Source organism: Eptesicus fuscus, chromosome 14 (genome assembly GCF_027574615.1).
Source record: "Eptesicus fuscus isolate TK198812 chromosome 14, DD_ASM_mEF_20220401, whole genome shotgun sequence".
NCBI classification, from domain to species: Eukaryota; Metazoa; Chordata; class Mammalia; order Chiroptera; family Vespertilionidae; genus Eptesicus; species Eptesicus fuscus.
Window position 1 is genome coordinate 63,149,626 of NC_072486.1, and position 19,773 is coordinate 63,169,398.

Consider the following 19,773-nt stretch of genomic DNA (forward strand, 5'->3'; position numbering starts at 1 on the left):
GGTAAAACTGAAGAACGGGAATAATGGATTATTGACAAACTCGAGGGTAAAATCAGGGGAGTCAGTGGCTGAGGAGGGGGGAGGACGAGACCATTGGGCAGCAGTTCAAAGAACAGTGACCATGGGAAGAATCACCTGTGTGGCTGTCGAAATCACTAAGAATTAGAACCTGACGCTTCCTTGAAGCTTACATCCAGGAGCTTACTTTGTAGCCCTCCAACAATTTCAGTCTGAAAACCACTTCAGTGAAGAAAAAGACCCTCCTAGGAAATCTTGAATCAAAGCAAGATCTCCCCAAACACTTTCCAATTGGAAGGGTGGGCAGCCTTTCTGAAGTACTCATAGTCGGGTTTTTATTGAAGGTGTAATACTGCACGTTTTAAAAAGAGGCTGGTCCATGGGCCATCTGACAGACACTCATTAATAACTCTCTCAGTCTATAATTTATGAACCTCTGTCTTTACCTGTGCTTGGGGCCTGGATGTCCTCTCTTAGGAATTGATCGTTTAATAAGCACTAACAAGGTATGTTGACATTTCAAGGGGGTGTCATATACTAAATAAATTGAGCCAGTGTCGGGCTGAGACATTAGCAAAGTTAGCAAGTTTGAACACAAAAGAGAAGTCCCCCCTATCTCACACATCTTGCCTGACTACCTCCTGCAGGAATCTTGCATAGTCTCACACCCAAGCCTCCATTTGGAACAACAGGGCCAGGCTAGCAAGTCCAGGTTAGGGAAGGGCTAAGAAAGAAGGTCCCAAACTTAAATCAGAAAAGCGGGACTAACAAGAAAACCTGAGGGGAGGGTGGCGGTGGTAGAGGGTACAGGGGGGATAAATGGTGATGGAAAAAACAACCCCAACAACCCCAGCAAGAAATGAAGAAACATGAAAAAAAAAAAAGAAAGAAGAAAGAAAGAAAGAAAAGAAAAGAAAAGAAAAACTGGCCAAAAGGGAAATAGAGAGGCCCTTGGCTAGAATTCATATCTGGCCCCTTATACTCGTCCAGAGTAGTCTAAGCAGAGAAGAAAACACATTTTTTTTTTTTTTTTGTATATGACCTTACTTTCAAGTTTTAAATGAGATAAATAGAAGCTTGGTGAGGCATCTCTCAGAGGTCTATTTCTTCTCTCTCCCAAGTCTCTCCTGTTTCCTTCTCTTACCACCTCTCCTTCTCTCCCGTCTTTTCTGACTTCCTCCCCCCACCTTCCTCTTCACCTCCATTTTGTTCTCTTCCACCTCTCCGCTGATCCTGCCTCCCTTTCCTTCCTTTTCTCTTTCTCTCGGTCCTGGCCCTTCCGAGAGCATGGCTTCTTGTGCCTGCCTGGTGGCGGAAAGGAGGTGAGGAGGTCACAGAGTCACGTGCTGGATAATGCTTTTCATCTGGAAGCTGTGCTCCCCAATGGGTCTCCAAGGAAAGGCTATGCTATCAGCATGAGATGATGCTAGTTTTCCCTTGGTTGCAGCTTTCTCCTTCTCTCCATCCAGACAGAGTCCCTCAGAAAGTTGAATGCTGCAGAGTGGTATTGGCGAGGGCTGCTTCCATTCTCCCCAGTGTGAAAGGGTGGCTCAAATAGAATTTCCTGTTAATTTAAGAGAGAACAAGTTCAATAAGATATAACTTGCCTAAAAAGCTCTTCTGTGGGCACATAGATATTTGTGTTAATTTTTTAAATTGTTAACTATTAATAACAGGTACCTTATAAGAGTTAGTGGTTTATTAATAATATTTGACTTTAGAAAACAGAAACCACTCTACCTATCTCCATTTACATCAGTGGTTCCCAACGTGGGGCACATGCCCCACATGGGGGCAATTTGAGAATGAGTTAATAGTGAATTTTTTGCATTTCTTATGGTTCTAGGGGCCTCATATACAGTATAGAAATATATATTGTGACATATTTATGCATTTCAGTTCTCTATGTTTTGAAACTTTATTTGCTATTTTTTCATATCACTTCATATTATTACTAGAGGCCTGGTGCATGAAAATTCCCCCTGGTTACCTGAGCCTCAGGCAGCCCTGGGCAGCTGGGTAGCCACCATCCGAGGCTTGCCTGCACCTCGGGCCGGCCCTGGGTGGCTGGGGGGCTGAAGGGACTCGGGGACTTGAGGACTCTGGAGGCAGTCTCACTGAGGGGACTGGGCACCGCCATCGTGTGGCTGTGGGCACCGCCATCTTTGAGTGTGTGACAGTCAATTAGCATATCCCCTCCTTATTGGCTGTGGGAGCTGCCATATTTGTGATGGTGTGAGGGTCAATTAGCACATTCCCTTTTTATTAGATAGGATTATTTTTTAACAATTTCTTAGAGATTTCTTTCTCAGTACTTCAACTGTCCTTTCCTTCTTTTATTTTTCTCTTTCATGGATGCCATGTTCTTTGGAAGCTTGTTTAGACCAAGTTAATGGCCTTTTAGGCTTCCTCCACATGAATAGGAGTTCACTTTTTGAATAATGGGAATTATATGTCACGGGGGGGGGGGGGGGGCAACAGGATTTTAGATATGCTTAGATGGGGCATGGCCAAAAAAAGGTTGGGAATCACTGGGTTAGACAGAGGCACATAGGAAGTAGTTAATGAATGTGTATTAAATGAATACATGGATGGATGGATGGGTGGATGAATGGATGGATGAGCCTTGGAGCATAGAGAGATAAGGGCTGGGCCCAGGGAAGTTGCCCCACTCCCCACCCCTCCTGGCCAAGCTCCTTCTCACTTTCTACAGCAGACAGTTGGGGCTCCCCAAGAGCTCTGAAAAGGAAAAGGGGGAGCCAGCTCCTCACCTCCTCAAAGGAAGAGCCCACGGAACTGCAGAGGCAGCCCTCATGTCTCCACCCGCAGAGAGAAAGCAGCTCTAGCGACAACAGTGCCATCCTAGTCTCTATCCCCTCAGAGCCACTTTGTAGGAACTCAAAAAGGCCTCTGGGGGCGCCCAAGGTGCCACACTCAGGGTTTCACTCAGCCCAGTTGGAGGTAAAGAAGAACAAGTCAGGAGAAAATGGCTGAAGTGCTTGTGGCTGGCACCCCCAGCTCCCACCCCACAGCCTCCAGGAAGCACCCTCAGGACCCTAGAATCTGAACCCCTGCCTGAGGCCAAACTCCAGGTCTGTCCCCTGGAGGCAGCCAGATGAATCCCATGACCATACCTAAGAACAGGGCCAGCTGTGGCCTCGTGGAGGCTGCCAAAGTGCTGAGGAGTGAGAGGGGCTGCGGCCCAGAGGGGTTCTCTCTTTCCCACTCTCCATAGGTGAAGGAATCCCTCCAACTGAGGTCGCGGGTGCACGGAATGCTGTCTTCACTGGAATTATCTTTCTCTAGGTCAAAAAGAGGAGGCATTTGTTTGCACTTTAATTCACAGAGCATGCTCACAGAGTATGGCCAACATCTGTGGGGTGTTTTATTATGGGTCAGGTACTATTCCAAACAATTATGTGTATTAATACTCATTTAATCCTCACGAAGACCCCAAGAGGTCAGCACTGCCATATGCGGAATCCGAGGCCCAGCAAGGTTAAGTTACTTACCCAGGGTCACATAACGAGGCAGAGCCAGGATTCAAAGCCAGCCAGCCTGGCTCCGGAGCCCATGATTTTAGCACTATATCGTGGGAACAAGGCAAGTGCCAGTGAAAGGGAGGAACCAATGTGGCTGGGCGGTTAACTGAGTGAATTTGCCCAGGAGATTCGGCTAGCTGCACCAGCAATGGGCTTGAACCCAGATGGCCTTAAGCCAGATCCTGTTCTCGGTCCACTTGGCCTCAGCTCCTCTCAAAGGATGGCTCACAGCCCAACAGCTTTGGCATCACCAGGGATCACGTTAGAAATGCAGTTTCAAGGGAACATTTTGTAAGCTATATATGAATGTCTCTATCTGCTGTGCTATGCACCTGAAACTAATACAAATTGGTGTTGAATGCAAAATGTAATCGAAAATTTAAAAAAGAAGAAGAAATGCACAGTTTCAGGTTCACCCAGAGCCGCTGAATCAGATTCTGCATTTTAACAAGACCCCAGTCTGCACAGTCTGGTTTGGAAAGCGCTTCAATAGGTCACACCACCTGTTGATGCAGAGTTGAAAGGTGTAGCAACCCAGGTAATGGTTTTTCATAATGTAGTGATCTCTCTCTCTCTCTATCTCTCTCTCTCTCCCTCCCTCCCAAAGTTCCAAGAGGCTGGGGTGTGACTGTCCTTCTGACTGAGAGGGTACCCTACTTGGTCCAAAGAGAAAACGAGTTTCTTCAGCTCCAAGGAAAGAGAAGGGTCCTGAGGGCGACCCAGGACAATTATTTGAAATCAGCCCAGGGACATCTCGGGAGTGGCAGTTCCTGTGACACCAGATAGCCTATGACTCTGAAATTCCAGCTGTTCTCTGAAGTCCTAGAATATATTTTAAATATCGTCTATTTCTATTTTCCTCAGCCTTAGCCTCAAAGGGTATGGTGTGTGTGTGCACGTGCGCATGTGTGATCGGATGTATGTGCAAAAACAGAAATGAATCACCATTTTATTATAGTCACATAACATGAGAAGGCATTCACAGACTTGCCTACAACGTGGGCCAGCATCAGCTCCACTCACCATTTAGAACGGCGGCTGGGAACTGGCAGCCTCCAGGCTGGATTCGGCCTGTAGATATGTTTTGTGTGCCCACTAAGTGTTGGCCTATACTGTGCTTTAATTTTTTTTTTTTTTATGGGCAGGGAATATGTCACATAAAAATCCAGATTTTTGGCTTCTCTTGAAAAACCAGAGTATCTAGCAACACCAGGCCTGTGTTCTAGCCTGGAAACAATTAATGGAAGCCGTAATTGAAACCTCCACTTTCTCATTGCCACTGTCCCTGACACTCCCTGTTGTCTCCTCAATGCCGAAACCAAGTGTCAGCCCAGCTGCTGTTTTACTTATAATAGAGTTGAGAGGAAAGCCAACCATTTTCTTAGATCCATGACGTGTAGATCTTTACCCATTTATACCATCTGCAGACAGCTGAGTGTGTAATCCTTGGCTTGAATGAAAGTTGGCAGAGATCCCCTGGGATCTACATACTCCTCTAAATTTCTAAATATAACATGAAATTCTGGCTGCTTCCTGAGCCAACTTGGAGGAATAATTTATTAATGGTGTGGTGCATGGATATTTACTGAGCTCCTCTTGTGTTCCCAGCCTGGTGCTTGCCACTGTGGGTAATTCAGAGGCATGGAAGAAATTGTATAGTATTAGTTGAAGAAACAAGATCGAAACCTATGAAACGATTAGGGAATAATGTAGCAGAGGTTATGACCAGGGAAAGTTTTGTCTGGGCAGTAAGGTGTTGTGAGGGTGTACCTGGAAGAATAGGTAGGATTTAGAGTGCAGCATCAGGGGGAGGGGGCAGAGGGAGGATGTCTAAGGCATGGACAAGGACACCCCACGTGTGGCTAGAGTGGAAGATTTGGGCTGGAGAAGGAGATGAGGCAGAGGGCACCTAATTGAGGAGGAGAAAGTGACCAGTAAGACAGGTAAGACAGGGGAAGTTAATGAAGAGTCATGTATGCCCAAATGAGTGGATTTGCCCGGCTGGCATGGCCCAGCGGTTGAGCATCAACCTATGAACCAGGAGGTCATAGTTCGATTTCCAGGCAGGGTACATGCCCAGGTTGTGGGCTCGATCTCCTTTGTGGAGTGTGCAGGAGGCAGCTGATCAATATTCTCTCTCAGCCCTGATGTTTCTTTTTTTAAAAAATACAGTATATTTTTATTGATTCAGAGAGGAAGGGAGAGGGAGAGATAGAAACATCAATGATGAGAGAGAATCATTGATCGGCTGCCTCCTGCATGCCTCCTACTGGGGATTGAGCCCGCAACCGGGCATATACCCCTGATTGGAATCGAACCCGGGACCCTTCAGTCCGCAGGCCTGATGCTTTATCCACTGAGCCAAACCAGCTAGGGCTCATCATTGATGTTTCTATATCTGTCTCTCTCTCTCTTCCTCTCTGAAATCAATATATATATTTTTTAATGAGTGGATTTGGGGTAAACCAGAATCTGGAAATAAACAGGGAATCAGCTGCTATTCCAGTCACACTGACTCTGTCTCTTCCCAGAATGTCCTGACTCGAATGCTTTGGCCAGCCTACTTGTCCTCATCCTCTGTGACTTGGCTCAGACCCGAGGCCTCTGGGACAGCTTCCTGGGAGGAGTGAGGCACCCTGCCTTTGTGCCCCTATGGCACCCCAGGCATGAGCTCTGAGTGCTGCCTGGAAGAAGAGGTTTTGTAATTTGGGGATTTAGCCATCTGACCCCACCAATATATAAACCCCTTGGAGGGGTTACTGTGTCTTTCTTCACTGGGACTCCAAAGCCTTCAGCAGTGTTTAGCACTTACTAAGTACTCAGTAGCATGTTTCTGAATGAGCAAATGAATGAATGAACTAGAGCATTGCTGTAGTAGTTCAGGCAAGAGGTGATAAGGTGGACAAGGGGGAGGATCTGTCAGTACAGGAAACATTTCAAGGAAAGAAATTAGTAGGATTTGGTGCCAAGTTGACTGGTGGCCAGAGTCTAAAGGAACTCAAATTAAGTTATGAAAGGACATCCTGACAGCTAGAAATGTTGGGATCAGGAGCGGGAGATGATTTCATTCCTGCATCTGCAGAGCAAAAGGTTCTCTGAGACATGGGTGCCCTGTACCCTCTGTTTACCTGAGCTGTCCTTTTTGGTCTTGGTCTTTTTGCTTCTCCTGGAACTCCAGCCATTTCAGGATCAAGGAAATGAAGGGCAAAAGGGGAAAAAATAGAGGTGAAATTCTCATTTTAAATCTTGTTTCTGGTTATATTTTTCCTGATGCAAAAGCTTTAGAGGCAAATATAAGCTATAGCTCTATTGGGTGAGTGTGACACATATTAAAATACCAGAAGGAAAACTAGGGAAGGGGGAGGTGGGGTGGGGTGGGGTGGTGGGGAGCAGACCCATGCTGCTGATTTGGCTGAGGAGGAGTGGGTGTGGCTCCATCTGTTGGGTGCTGTGTCTCAGCCATTTATTTCATTTGCTGTAAGCTGCATATTGTTGCCAACACACAAAAACTGATACAGTTGCAACCAGACTAGAGAGTCTGCCTGAATGAGGAGAAAAGTCATCCCCCAGGGCTTCATTCTGGGGAATTAAGGAGAAGAAACTAAATGACTGCACAAAGCCATTTTTGAGATAACAGCAGAGCAAAAATTAACCTCTCTCTGCTTCTCACATCCCTTTGATCTGTTTTTACATGATAGCCCAGACTGGGTTGCCATGGCTTCCTGGCTGGTCTCTCTACACCTATTCTCCCTCTCTTCATACCAACTGTCACTGCAACAGCCAGCATGACCTTTCAACATGTAAATTGGATCCTGTTACCTCCCAGTTAAAAATGGTGCTGAGGCTCTCATTGCACTCAAAGTCTAAATTCATTTGCATGGCTTCCCAGGTCCTGCCCGGTTTGGTCCCTGCCCACTTTTACTAATGTCCTTCCACTACCACTCCTCTTCCCACTCTGGGCTTCCTTCCCTTTTTTTCTTTTTTCTTTATTTTTTTATTTTTATTTATTTAAAAATATATTTTATTGATTCTCCACAGAGAGGAAGGGAGAGGGATAGAGAGTCAGAAACATCGATTAGCTGCCTCCTGCACACCCCCACCAGGGATGTGCCCGCAACCAAGGCACATGCCCCTGACCGGAATCGAACCCGGGACCCCTCAGTCCGCAGGCCGACGCTCTATCCACTGAGCCAAGCCGGCTTCGGCATCCTTCCCTTTCTCTAAACTCATCACGCTTCTTCCTCAGGATGAAGTGTCATTCTTACACTCATTTGTTCCCTTAACCTGTACAACGTTTTCCGCCCTTTATCTGGCTAGTGCCCAAATAAAGGTTTTAATCTCCTCTTGGCCTTCTGGAAAGATTCAAAGCTCGCTGTGCTAGAGATTGCCAATAGGCCTCCAGGATTTCTTCCTCCCTTCTCCCTCGGGGGCAAGCATCTAATTCTGTATTGGGCACATGCAGAATAGAGAATGCATTTCCCAGCCTTCCTTGCAGCTGAATGTGGTCATGTGACTGAATTGTGGCCTATGAGTATAAATAGAAGCCGTCCTTCAAATAGTAATTTTCAAATTTTTTAACATTTTGAGGCAAAAAGTTACATCAACATATCTTGTTCTATTAGAGTCTAGCACTTCCTAGCTCAGCAGTATGACATCTTATTCAGAAATTTTTAAAAAATTTATTTAGGTGATCCAGAAATTTCTTAATTATAGATTTCTATATGATATGCAGAGTGGCGACCCAGTAGAAATTCTTTAACAGTGGGCAACTAACCATTTTTCTTTGTGTTAATATTTTTCTACTTCTAGCCCAAGGCAGCCTTAATAATACAAGTTAATATTTATTGAGAGTTTATTTAAATCTGCCTCTAGCCCTAACCAGTTTGGCTCAGTGGATACAGCATCGGCCTGCAGACTGAAAGGTCCCAGGTTCGATTCTGGTCAGGGGCATGTACCTTGGTTTCGGGCACATCCCCAGTAGGAGGTGTGCAGGAGGCAGCTAATCAATGTTTCTCTCTCATCGATGTTTCTCTCTATCCCTCTCCCTTCCTCTCTGTAAAAAAATCAATAAAATATATATATTTAAAAATCTGCCTCTAAATCTGCTGAGGAGTGTGTCAAGCACTTCATGCTTGGGGGCTCACTTGATCCTGACAATATCTGGATGTGGTTGGAACTATCATTATTTCCATTGTGCAGATCTGAAAACTGGCCCGGAGAGTTAAGCAATGTGCCCACGGGCTCACAGTCAGAGCAGTGACTTGGGCCCAGCTCTGTGTGAGCTCTTACCCACTCTGAGAGATTATCTTCTCAGACTCTGTTGGTTTTCAGTTTACTAATGACACTCTGCAAGAAAACTGTTTTTTGTTGTTCTGTGTCTGAACTGCTGGTCCCTGTTGGGACAAAAATCTCTTCTTTGATAACTTTGTTTTTCTCTTCGGGTGATCGTTACAATTTATTTCTGTCCTCCCTTTTTAAAAAAAACACACAAATCAAGTTCACTAGGGCCCTAGATCCCACTTAATCTTTGATCTCTGCTTGTAGTGCCCAGTGGAGTAAGTATTCTCAACTCCTGTCTCTCTCATACCAACCAGTCTTAAGACTCAACCCTTATGTCATTTATATACATACATGGACATTTCCTCAGGCATGGAAAAAATAGGCCTGTACAATGGAGCTTTCCAGGACAGACTATATACATTGAAAAAGTGACCCTAGAAGATTCATAAAGTCCAATCGGAGGCCAGGTGAGTAGGTCAAGGAACCCAAGGAGCAGACAGTGTTTTAAACAATGTTTTGTTTATTTCTCTGTAGGACTAGGAACTGGATTAGAAATTAGGTTTTACTTTTTTACCGGTGTTACTAACTTATTCTTATTATTGGAGAGTTACTTTTCTTTTCTTTTTAATCCTCACCTGGGGATATGTTTATTGATTTTTAGAGAGAGGGGAAGGAGGCAGGAGAGAGAGAGAGAGAGAGAGAGAGAGAGAGAGAGAGAGAGAGAGAGAGAGAGGAATATTCATCAGTTGCCTCTTGTATGCACCCTGACCAGGGATCAAACCTGCAACCTTTTGGTGTGCAGGATGATGCTCCAACCAACTGAACTACCTGGCCAGGGCACTTTTCATTTTTTATAAGATTCCTCCTCTGGAGTCAAGCCTACTATGCTTGCCATGTGGAGAAAGAGAATACAGCAAAGAGAACTGGGAAAAGGTTGCCCTGAGTCAGGGATAACACTGGGTCCTGAGTGGCAGTATTTCATGCCTCTGCCTGTGCTCATTAAGCAAGTTACTTGGTTTTTGGATCTCAGAGCCCAGGCCATCTGGGCTGCAGGAAGGGATGTGAGGCTGGCCTGATTTAAGTCATGTACCTGAACCGGTTGTGCTGGTGCAAGTCAGCAAAAATCTGAGAGAGGGCCTCGCTCTCCCCCTTGGCCATCAACTGCATGAGGCTATCGCTGGGCTGGGAGGCTTGAGGTTTCTTCTGTACTAACTGGATGGAAAAAAAAAAAAAAAAAAAGCAACGCCAGATGGTTAAGACCTGAGAGTCTCTGTATTTTCCTAATATCATGATCCAAACCCTAAAGTGTTAGAACTCAAACGGTTCCATTGGGTGGCCATGTCATGTCAGGGGTTCAGAGAGGCAATTCTGAGGCCATATCTGCTTATACCCCCTGTATTGTTATAAAAGATCCTTTGGCTCCCAGAGGATAACATTGTCATTGAATACTTTGGACATAATTTAGTAGATCACCTATTCTCATTAATATACCTTAATGTTATCAATAGTCTATTCAGATAAACTTTTTTTTTATTCAGATAAAATTTAATAAAGCTTATGCTACTTGGTTTTATATATAAATGTAGGGGAATAAAATATTTATTGTAGGGATTTAATGAATGTTTTAAAAATCGACTTCTCTAAGAAAAGTCGGATATTGAGCTGCTTTTTACACCTGACTAAAATTGCCTTCTTTCCTGTTGCTGCGATACCCAACGGCGTTCCAGAAGTACAAGCTGCTCACAGTCATTCATTCATTCTTCACTGAGTGCCAACTAGGTGCCAGGCACCGGGGATAAAGCCGTGAAGAAGACAGATAAAAATCCCTGCATTCATGGAGTTTATGTTGTAGCTCAAGTCAGTCTTACATCACACTCTAAGGCCTGGGGCCAAAAGGCCCTCATGGCTTCACTGGTGAATTTTATTAAATACTTAAAGGAGTAATAATACCAAGTCTTCCTAAGCTAAGAAAGTAGAGGAGGAGGAAACACTTCCCAAATCATTCAATGAGGCCAGTATTATCCTAATATCAAAGTCAGGATATCACAAGAAAGCTATAGACCAATATTTCTAATGAACGTAGATGCAAAATCCTTAACAAAATGCTAGCAAACTGAATCATGGAACATATAAAAGGGAGTATACATACACACCATGACTAAATGGAATTTACTACAGGAACACAAAGTTGATTTAACATTTAAAAATCAATGAATATAATACACTATTCTAATAGAATAAAAGGAAAACCACATGACCATCTCAATAGATGCAGAAAACGACATTTGAAAAAATTTAATACCCATTTATGACAAAATCTCTCAATAAACAAGGAATAAAAGGGAATTCCTGTGCCGCGCCGGCACAGCCAAGGGTGACCCTGAGTGGGGGTGATAAAAGGCTTAGAAAAGACAGACAAGACTAAGTACTGACACAAGACTAGGCATACAGATTAATTAAACAGAATTGAGAATCCAGAAATAAATCCTTACATTTACTTTCAATTGATTTTTGACAAAAGTGCAAGACAATTTAATGGAGGAAAGGATCATTTTTTCAACAAATGGTGCTGGGTAAATTGTACATCCACATGTGAAAACACAATACTTAGACCCTTTCCCACACCATACACAAATAGTAATGCAAAAGGGATCATAGACTTAACTGTAAGAGCTAAATCTATAAACTTCTAGAAGAAAACATAGGATAAAATACTTGTGACTTTGGGTTGAACAAAAAAAGTCTTAGCTACAACACCAAAAGCCCGATCTATAAAAGAAAAAAATTGATAAATTGCACTTCATCAAAATTAAAAACTTTTATGTGCTGGGGGTGGGAATGGCTGGGGAGAGGTCAATGGGGAAAAAAGGAGACATATGTAATACTTTAAACAATAAAGAATTTAAACAAATAAAAACTTTTGCTCCACAAAGGCTGCCATTAAGAAAATAAAAAGACCCTAGTCGGTTTGCTCAGTGGATAGAGCATTGGCCTGTGGACTGAAGGGTCCTGGGTTTGATTCCAGTCAAGGGCATGTACCTCGGCTGCAGGCTCCTCCCCAGCCAGGGCCCTGGTCAGGGTTCGTGCAGGAGGCAACCAATTGATGTGTTTCTCTCACATCGTTATTTCTCTCTATCTTTCCCTATCTCTTCCACTCTCTCTAAAATCAATGGAAAAATATCCTTGAGTGAGGATTAAAAAAAAAAAAAAAAAGGAAAAGAAAAAGACAATTCACACACTGGGAGAAAATATTTGCAAATCATATATCAAATAAAGGACTTATATTCAGAATATACAAAAAGTTATAGCAATTCAAGAAGATAAAACTCAATTTAGAAATGGGGTTTTCAACAAAAGACTTGAATAGACATTTCACCAAAGAAGACTTGAGCTCCTCCTCCGCCATTGTGGTGTGTTCAGTTGATTCTCCTTCGTCATGTCTTCTCACAAGACTTTCAGGATCGAGAGGTTCCTGGCCAAGAAACAAGCAGAATCAGCCCATTTCCCAATGTGTTTGGATGAAAACTGGTAATAAAATCAGGTACAGCTCCAAGAGGAGACATTGGAGAAAAACCAAACTGGGTCTATAAGAAATCGCACATGAGAGATGGCTCACACATTTATGTGGCATCCAGGTTACCTGCACCTTTAAATAACTGAAAAGATGGCTACTGTCTGAACAGTTGGACATTTTAATTGGGAATTTATTGGAACAATGATATTTCTCTGTTGATTTTTTTCTTCAGTAGTAGGTTGGTTCAGTAATAAATGAGACTTAAAAAAAAAAGACTTGAATAGACATTTCACCAAATAACTAATAAGCCCATGAAAAGTTACTCAACATCATTATCCATTGAGGAAATCCAAAGTGAAACCATTACATATCTGTAGAATGGCTTTAACAAAAAAAGACAGACAAAATACTAGTGTTGGTGAGAATGTGAAGAAACCAAAACCCTCATGCATTGCTGGTAGGAATATAAAATGGTACAGCCACTCTGGAAAACAGTTTGCCAATTTCTTTAAAATTTAAAGGTAAAGTTAACATGTGACCCAGCAATTTCATCTCTTGAAGTTGAACCATAACAAATGAAAACTATGTCTATAGAGAAACTTGTACATAAATGTTCATAGTAGCATTATTCATAACAGCCTCAAACTGGAAACAATCCAAACATCCATCAACTGGTGAATGGATAAACAAAATGTGGCAAATCTATATGATGGAATACTATTCAGCAATTGAAAAGAATGAATTAGTTCTGGCTGGTGTGGCTCAGTTGGTTGGAGTGTCGTCTAGTACAACAAAAAGTGGCGGGTTCGATTCCCGGCCGAGATAGCATGCAACAAATTGATGTCTCTCACATTAATGTGCTCTCTCTCTCTCTCTTTTTCTCTCTTTCTCCCTCCCTTCTTCCCTTCTTCTCTCAAAGATCAATTTTTTAAAAAAAAGAATGAATTACTCACCGCCTGTGATTCTGAAGTGGATGAACCTGAAAAAATTATGCTGAGAGAAAGAAGCCAGACACAAAAGACTGTTGTAGGATTTTGTTTATATGAAATGTCTAACAAATATGAATTTATAGAGACTGAAAACAGATCAATGGCTGCCTAGGGCAGGAAATACGAACAGAGAGTGACTTTAAATGGGCACAAGGGAATTTTTTATGGTGATGGAAATATTTTAAAACTGGGTTGTGGTGATGGTTGCACAATCCTATACATTAATTGGAAGTGTTGAACTGTACACTTACAACGGGCGAATCTTACATTATACCTCAATTAAAGGCAGGGATTGCCTTCACAGGGTGCTTACTCACATCCCAGCTCACCTAAGCTCTACCCCTCAGCTCTGGCCATGGCTGGAGGTGGCAATGGTGCCCACTGACCTTGGAGTCTCCTGAGAGGCTGCAGCTGCTCTTGGGCACCAGACAGTGAGTGATAAGAATCCTAGGGTCTTTGGTGGTGATGGACAGGCCCTTCTGCAGAATTTGAACGAGTCGGATCCAGAAGTGGAAGACAGTCTCAGGATGGTCAGAGTGGAGTCTCAGATAGTAGATCTTCTCTGTGACCGTCCTCAACCGCAGGATGCGTTGGAGCTGGTCACAGACTTGGAGCTCCACGAACTTCAATGGGAGTATCCTGAAGGCATGAAGGAAGACACACAATGGCAACCCCATTGCTTCCGATCCAACCCTGTCTTCATTAAAATGAGGAGTGTCACTGGGCCGGTGTGGCTCAGTGGTTGAACATCGACCTATGAACCAGGAGGTCACAGTTCGATTCCTGGTTGGGGCACATGCCCGGGTTGTGGGCTTGATCCCCAATCGGGGGCATGCAGGAGGCAGCCGATCAATGATTCTCTCTCATCATTAATGTTTCTACCTCTCCCTCTCTCTTTCTCTCTGAAATAAACAAACAATACCTTTTTTTAAAAAATGAGGAGTATCTCCTTCAGGACTCAGGTTTTTGGGGGTGGGAATAGGGCTCAAACTTTGGGGAGGTCATGTTCACCTCGAGAGCTCGCTTAACATGCAGACATCTGAAGATACCCCTCAGATTCAGTAGGTCTGGGGTGTGTCCTTGGAATCTGCATTTTAACCTCCACCCATCCTGCCATGATTTTCAGGCTGGTGGCCCAGGATCCTGCTTGAGAGAGACAGCCCAGGAGTAGCTGGGTCACAGGGTTTTTCCATTTCCTTCTTGACAGCACAAAGGGAGCTACTCTCCTCTGCCACAAAGTTGGCCCCACTGTCCAGCTTGTCCAGTCATTGACCCTGTTGCCTCAATTACTCTTCCCGAAGGTGCTAAGGTTCTGGCTTTGGGTTGAACAGTGGTCAGCTGGGGCTGGACTGTGCTTGCTATCGGTACACTAAAACATGATGGAGGTGTTTATCACCGAGGCAACATGGAAAAATGAAGGGTTTATCTGGATTTCTAAGAATATCTAGAGACTCTTTTGTTGTTGTTGTTAATCCTCACTTGAGGATATTTTTTCTTTGATTTTTAGAGAGAGTGGAAGAGAGAGGGAAAGACAGAGAGAAATATCGATGTGAGAGAAATACATTGATTGGTTACCTCCTGCATGCACCCCGACCAGGGCCCAGACTGGGAAGGAGCCTGCAACCGAGGTACGTGCCCTTGACTGGAATCGAACTCAGGACCCTTTGGTCCACAGGCCGATGCTCTATCCACTGAGCCAAACTGGCTAGGGCTAGAGATTCTTGAATATCCTACAGATTACTTGAAGAGGCTCAAACATTAAAAAGGGCTGTTTCTGCCCAGCCGGTGTGGCTCAGTGGCTGAGCATCGATTCTTGCTCAGGGCACATGCCTGGGTTGCTGGCTCCATCCCCGCTGTGGGGCCTGCAGGAGGCAGCCAATCAATGATTCTCTCTCATCATTGTTGTTTCTCTTTCTCCCTCTCCCTTCCTCTCTCTGAAATCAATTAAAAAAAATTTTTTTTTAAAAAGGGCTGTTTCATCCTAGACAAGCATGATGTGAGTATATATTACAGTTCTCATGACCCTTAGTTCCGCTCATTTTACTGGTAGGAAAACGAAGATGCATCAAGTAACTTATGACTCAAACAGTATATAAGTCTCTTTAATTGCATGCCAAGGACGAGAATCTGCAGCTCCCAACCTGTGCTCCATCAGCCGGATCTCACTGCTCTCTTGCCCCTTGGCAGAGAGATTGCCTACGAAGTCAGTGGGGTGAGTGCAGTGAGAGGGAACGTGAGCATGTAGATTGGCCCCTCCTTCCTGCCACACAATGCCTCCCTTTACCCCATCTGACCACGATGCTCGTTGTGCACCCACCGTCTTAGGTTACTGCTGTCTGAAAAAATTAACGCCGCTGCTGATGACTTCTCTGCTTTCTCCCACTTGAGTTCAGTGTCAAAGCGGCCTTTGCTCCGAGCCCACCCCCTCCCCCCGCTTGTCCCTCACCCCCATTGGTGTTGCTTACCTCTTCAGGATGATGTTTGGGGCTGTAGATGGTCTGTTCCACGTCTGGCTCTGCCCCCGGTGCCATTTGACGCGGGCCATGAGGAGGATGTTGGGAAGGGGCAGGCAGGGCACGGAGGAGGTCACCCCGAGGGCCATGGTGTAGGAGGCTTTGTAGATGTCGATCCAGTTCCTGCCCTTTTTGACCTGCAAAGCAGCCCCATGGGCACAGCCTGAGGTTTGGCAGAAGGAGCAGCACGTTTCAGCTGAGAGCTTCTCAGCTTCGGCAATACCCACATTGCGGGCAGGATAGTTCTTTGTTTGGGGGAGGGGCTGCCCTGTGTACTGCAGGGTGTTTAGCTGCATCCTCGGCCTCCACTTACTAGAAGCCAGTAGCACAGCCCCCCACCCCCGCCCAAGTAGTGACAACCAAAAATGTCTCCAGGCGCAGCCAAACGTCCCCTGGTTTTAGAAGGCAAATCATCGCTAGGTGGGAACCACTGTTTTAAACCTGTATTGGATAAACAACTGTAATTAGCATTAGCATCTGCCCACAAGAACTATAACCCAGGAGTTCCCTGGCATGTGTCACATTTCTGTGAATCCTCCCTAGACTGTTTCCTGGCTTTTCTTTGGAAAATGTCCTTTGGCCCTTCTTTGAGGGGCCCTGTAGTCCCCTGCACCTTCCCTGCTCTGTAAGGTTCCTGGTAATTCCCAGGCGCTGAGAAGAGAGCCCAGGCCGGAAACAAAAATGCACCGAGTGCCCCTTGTACCGAGGCCTTGGCCTCCTGTGTGTGCATATACTCCTCATGTCTGTCGACCCCTTTGACATTAGAGGACCCTGGGATTCAGGGCTGCAGGTCATTTGCACAGTGATGCCTCCTGGACTGCACTCTGAGCCCGGGTCTCTCTGGGGCCCAGCTTTTGTTCTCTCATCAATCAGCATTTCTGTTCCACACCCTCAAAGGGCATCTTGTTTCACTGCCTCTTTGATCGTCTGCTTTGGGCTTCCTGGTGGAGGAAATAAATTGGGGGGTTCAGATACCAGATCCTCCACTCAGCGCAGAGAACGCCTGGCCTCTCTCCCCCCGGGGATGACAACTGACTGCAGGAGAAGCCCTGTCTGGGGCTCTGCAAAGTCAGGGTCAAGTGGGGGTGGCCTTGTATTCCAGGCCCACTGACCGCTCCTTGCCCCAGCTCTCACTCCACGCCAGTTCCAGCGACAGACTCTCCTGGCCACCTCTTGGGAACAGGTTTAGGAGGATGGAGGAGTGCCCTCTGAGTGGCTCCGGAGTACCTGGACAAAGTTGCTTTCAAACACCACGGAGTCAGGAAACAGGTTGAACTCTGGAGAGTGAACCATCTGGCAGAGCAGTCCCTCCTCCACACCCAGGCCCACTCCAGGGGTTGGTTCTCCATCCACAGGCAAGAGGCCCCTGAATTCTTCCCAGGCGTTCAGGGAAGAGAAAGTTGGATAGGATCTTGTGACTTTTACTGTTTTCGATTTCCACCAAGTCTTTCTGGGTGGAACTGATGACAACATTTCTGCACATGCTCAGGGGCTTGCTGCACATTTGTCCTGGGACCTCTCTCTGCCCTTCTGGCCTTGGGCAGCAGGCCAAGGCCTGGGACCGCCAATCAGCTCACAATGATGAATGGATGACATCATGAAAAACCAGGGCCAGCCTGCAGGAAAGGGAAATGCGGAGGAGCCGCCCTCTTCCTCCAGAGTGCTCTGCTGGCTGGTTTATGCCCTGACATTCTCCAGCCCTTCTTGGAACCCCGAGGACACGGCTCCCCCAGAGCTTGCTGAGAAGGAAGTGAGCCAGGCGGAAGTGAGCCAGGCGGAAGTGAGGAAGATAGTGAGCTGAGAAGGAAGTGAGCCAGGCGGAAGTGAGGGAGGCAGTGAGCTGAGAAGGAAGTGAGCCAGGCAGAAGTTGGGAAGCTCCTTCCACTGCTCAGAGGAAAATACCTTCCCTGCCTTTCAACCCGCCCTCACTCTTAATGCAACCCACCTGCCAAAGAGTGTTAAGGGCTGTTTCTGTAAAACCCAGCCTTCCCATGCTTTACATGATGTGGGCCCCCACACGCCCTGGTGTATCTGCAGTAGCCTTTTCTGGTTATGGAGGGAGTTGTTGGTGCCTCTCTGTGCTCTGCTATGGCTGGCTGGTTACTTCTGCAGGCCTAGGTCCCTTAGGAGGTCAAACTGAAGGAGCAGTAGAAGTCATTAGTTTCTTACCCAGAGGCTGGCTTTGTGAGGGTGCCAGCTGGGAGGAATAGAAACCTGATGAGCAGCTCTGCGGGATCAACAAACCATTCCCCCTCTCAGAGTGACAGTGTTCCTCAGTCCTGGGCCAGAGGAAGAAAGAGCCCAAGTCCTGGGGTGGCTAGATCAGGGGCAAAGAACCAAGCTGACTGACCACTATTCAAGTCTATCTCAGGGAGAAATGGTACTCCAATTTGGACAAAATTTCAGGATATATTGAATAATGCATTGACCATCAAGGTCAAATGTGATCAATTCAGAAAAGCAATTTGACAACCAATAGATGCAATGTACAAGCTTTAAGATTTATTTTGTATTTCATCAAGTCATCTGATTCTATCAGCCCCTTACTTGGTCATTTCTTTTTTTAAAATATATTTTTATTGATTAGAGAGGAAGGGAAAGAGAGAGATAGAAACATCGATGATGAGAGAGAATCATTGATTGGCTGCCTCCTGCACACCCCCTACTGGGGATCGAGCCCACAACCCAGGCATGTGCCCTTGACCAGAATCGAACCCAGGACCCTCCAGTCCGCAGGCCAATGCTTATCCACTGAGCCAAACAGGCTAGGGCAGTCATTTCTATTGTGCTCCTGCTCAAGCACCTGTACTAGCTCCCTGGTGGGTAAAGCAACTTCTGCACTCGTTCCTCATTTTCTTTTGTTGACCATTGCTCTTATTCACATCTTGCTTTTTCCTTTTGGCTGGAATACACACTTGAGGGCTGGAGCTTGAGCAGCCCTTTGGGTCATGAAGCAGCATGCTAAGGAGGGTAGCATAGCAAGATACAAGGGCTCCAGTTCTTTGATGATCATAAAACTATGATACTGGTCTGAAGGAGATAAATTAGGATTTTCTGTTATATTGAGCCAGACTTCAAACCAGCTGATACAACTACATAAAACTACTATCTACTCTTCTGGAACAATTTTACAGGAAATGATGGTATTATTTATCAATAATTCCAAGCAATGAAGAAATTATGGTTAATTAATGAGCAATTAGGACCTTAAGAATGACAGAGTTATAGCTTCTGGAGAAAGTTGTATAACTATATTTTCCAATGATATGAGAAACTCATTGCTTTCCTCTTCCTGTGTATTTAGTGATGTTGATACTAGCACAATTCTTGCCTTTTGCACATTTTGGTGATGAGCACTTTGGTGACTATACTTTGATTTGAGGCTAAAATCACTTGGGCAGTCTCAGGTATCATTTCAATTGCTCAGGAATGACCAGGATATCTGTTTGTCAGTTGGGACTGGACCCAGGTTTTGTGTTTAAAGCTTATGCAATTTTGCCCTAGCTGGTTTGCCTCAATGGATAGAGCATCAGCCTCTGGACTGAAGGGTCCCAGGTTTGATTCCAGTCAAGGGCACATGCCTGTGTTGCGGGCTTGATCCCCATTGGAGGACATGCAGGAGGCAGCCAATCAATGATTCTCTCTCATCATTGATGTTTCTATCTCTCTTTCCCTCTCCCTTCCTCTCTGAAGTCAATAAAGATATATTTAAAAAAAAATAAAGCTTATGCAATTTTGGAGACTATTAAAAATAAAAAGACTGGCCCTGGCTGGGTGGGTCAGTTGGTTGGGGTATCGTCCCATACAACAAAAGGTTGCAGGTTTGCTTCCTGGTCAGGGCACATATCTAGGTTGTGGGTTCGCTCCCTAGTTGGGGTGCATATGGGAGGCAACCAACCAATGTTTCTCTCTCTCTC

At 45.2% G+C, this 19,773-nt stretch overlaps 1 protein-coding gene across 2 annotated transcripts; it reads right to left on the reverse strand.

Annotated features, from left to right (window-relative positions):
• Positions 1-1,066: 1,066 nt before the first annotated feature.
• On the reverse strand, positions 1,067-17,357 carry GARIN1B (golgi associated RAB2 interactor 1B). Of its 2 annotated transcripts, none has more exons than XM_028129065.2 (8): positions 17,084-17,357; positions 15,809-15,993; positions 13,730-13,982; positions 12,217-12,312; positions 9,931-10,052; positions 6,689-6,726; positions 3,153-3,320; positions 1,067-1,582 (listed from the first exon to the last, which is right to left on the reverse strand). In XM_028129065.2, exons 1-8 carry the CDS (start codon positions 17,327-17,329, stop codon positions 1,569-1,571), a joined length of 1,122 nt encoding a protein of 373 aa, XP_027984866.2. In that variant the 5' UTR covers positions 17,330-17,357; the 3' UTR covers positions 1,067-1,568. The 2 variants fall into 2 exon arrangements, with proteins under 2 accessions (XP_027984866.2, XP_027984865.2); XM_028129064.2 differs by having other exon boundaries at positions 6,689-6,732.
• Positions 17,358-19,773: the final 2,416 nt, after the last annotated feature.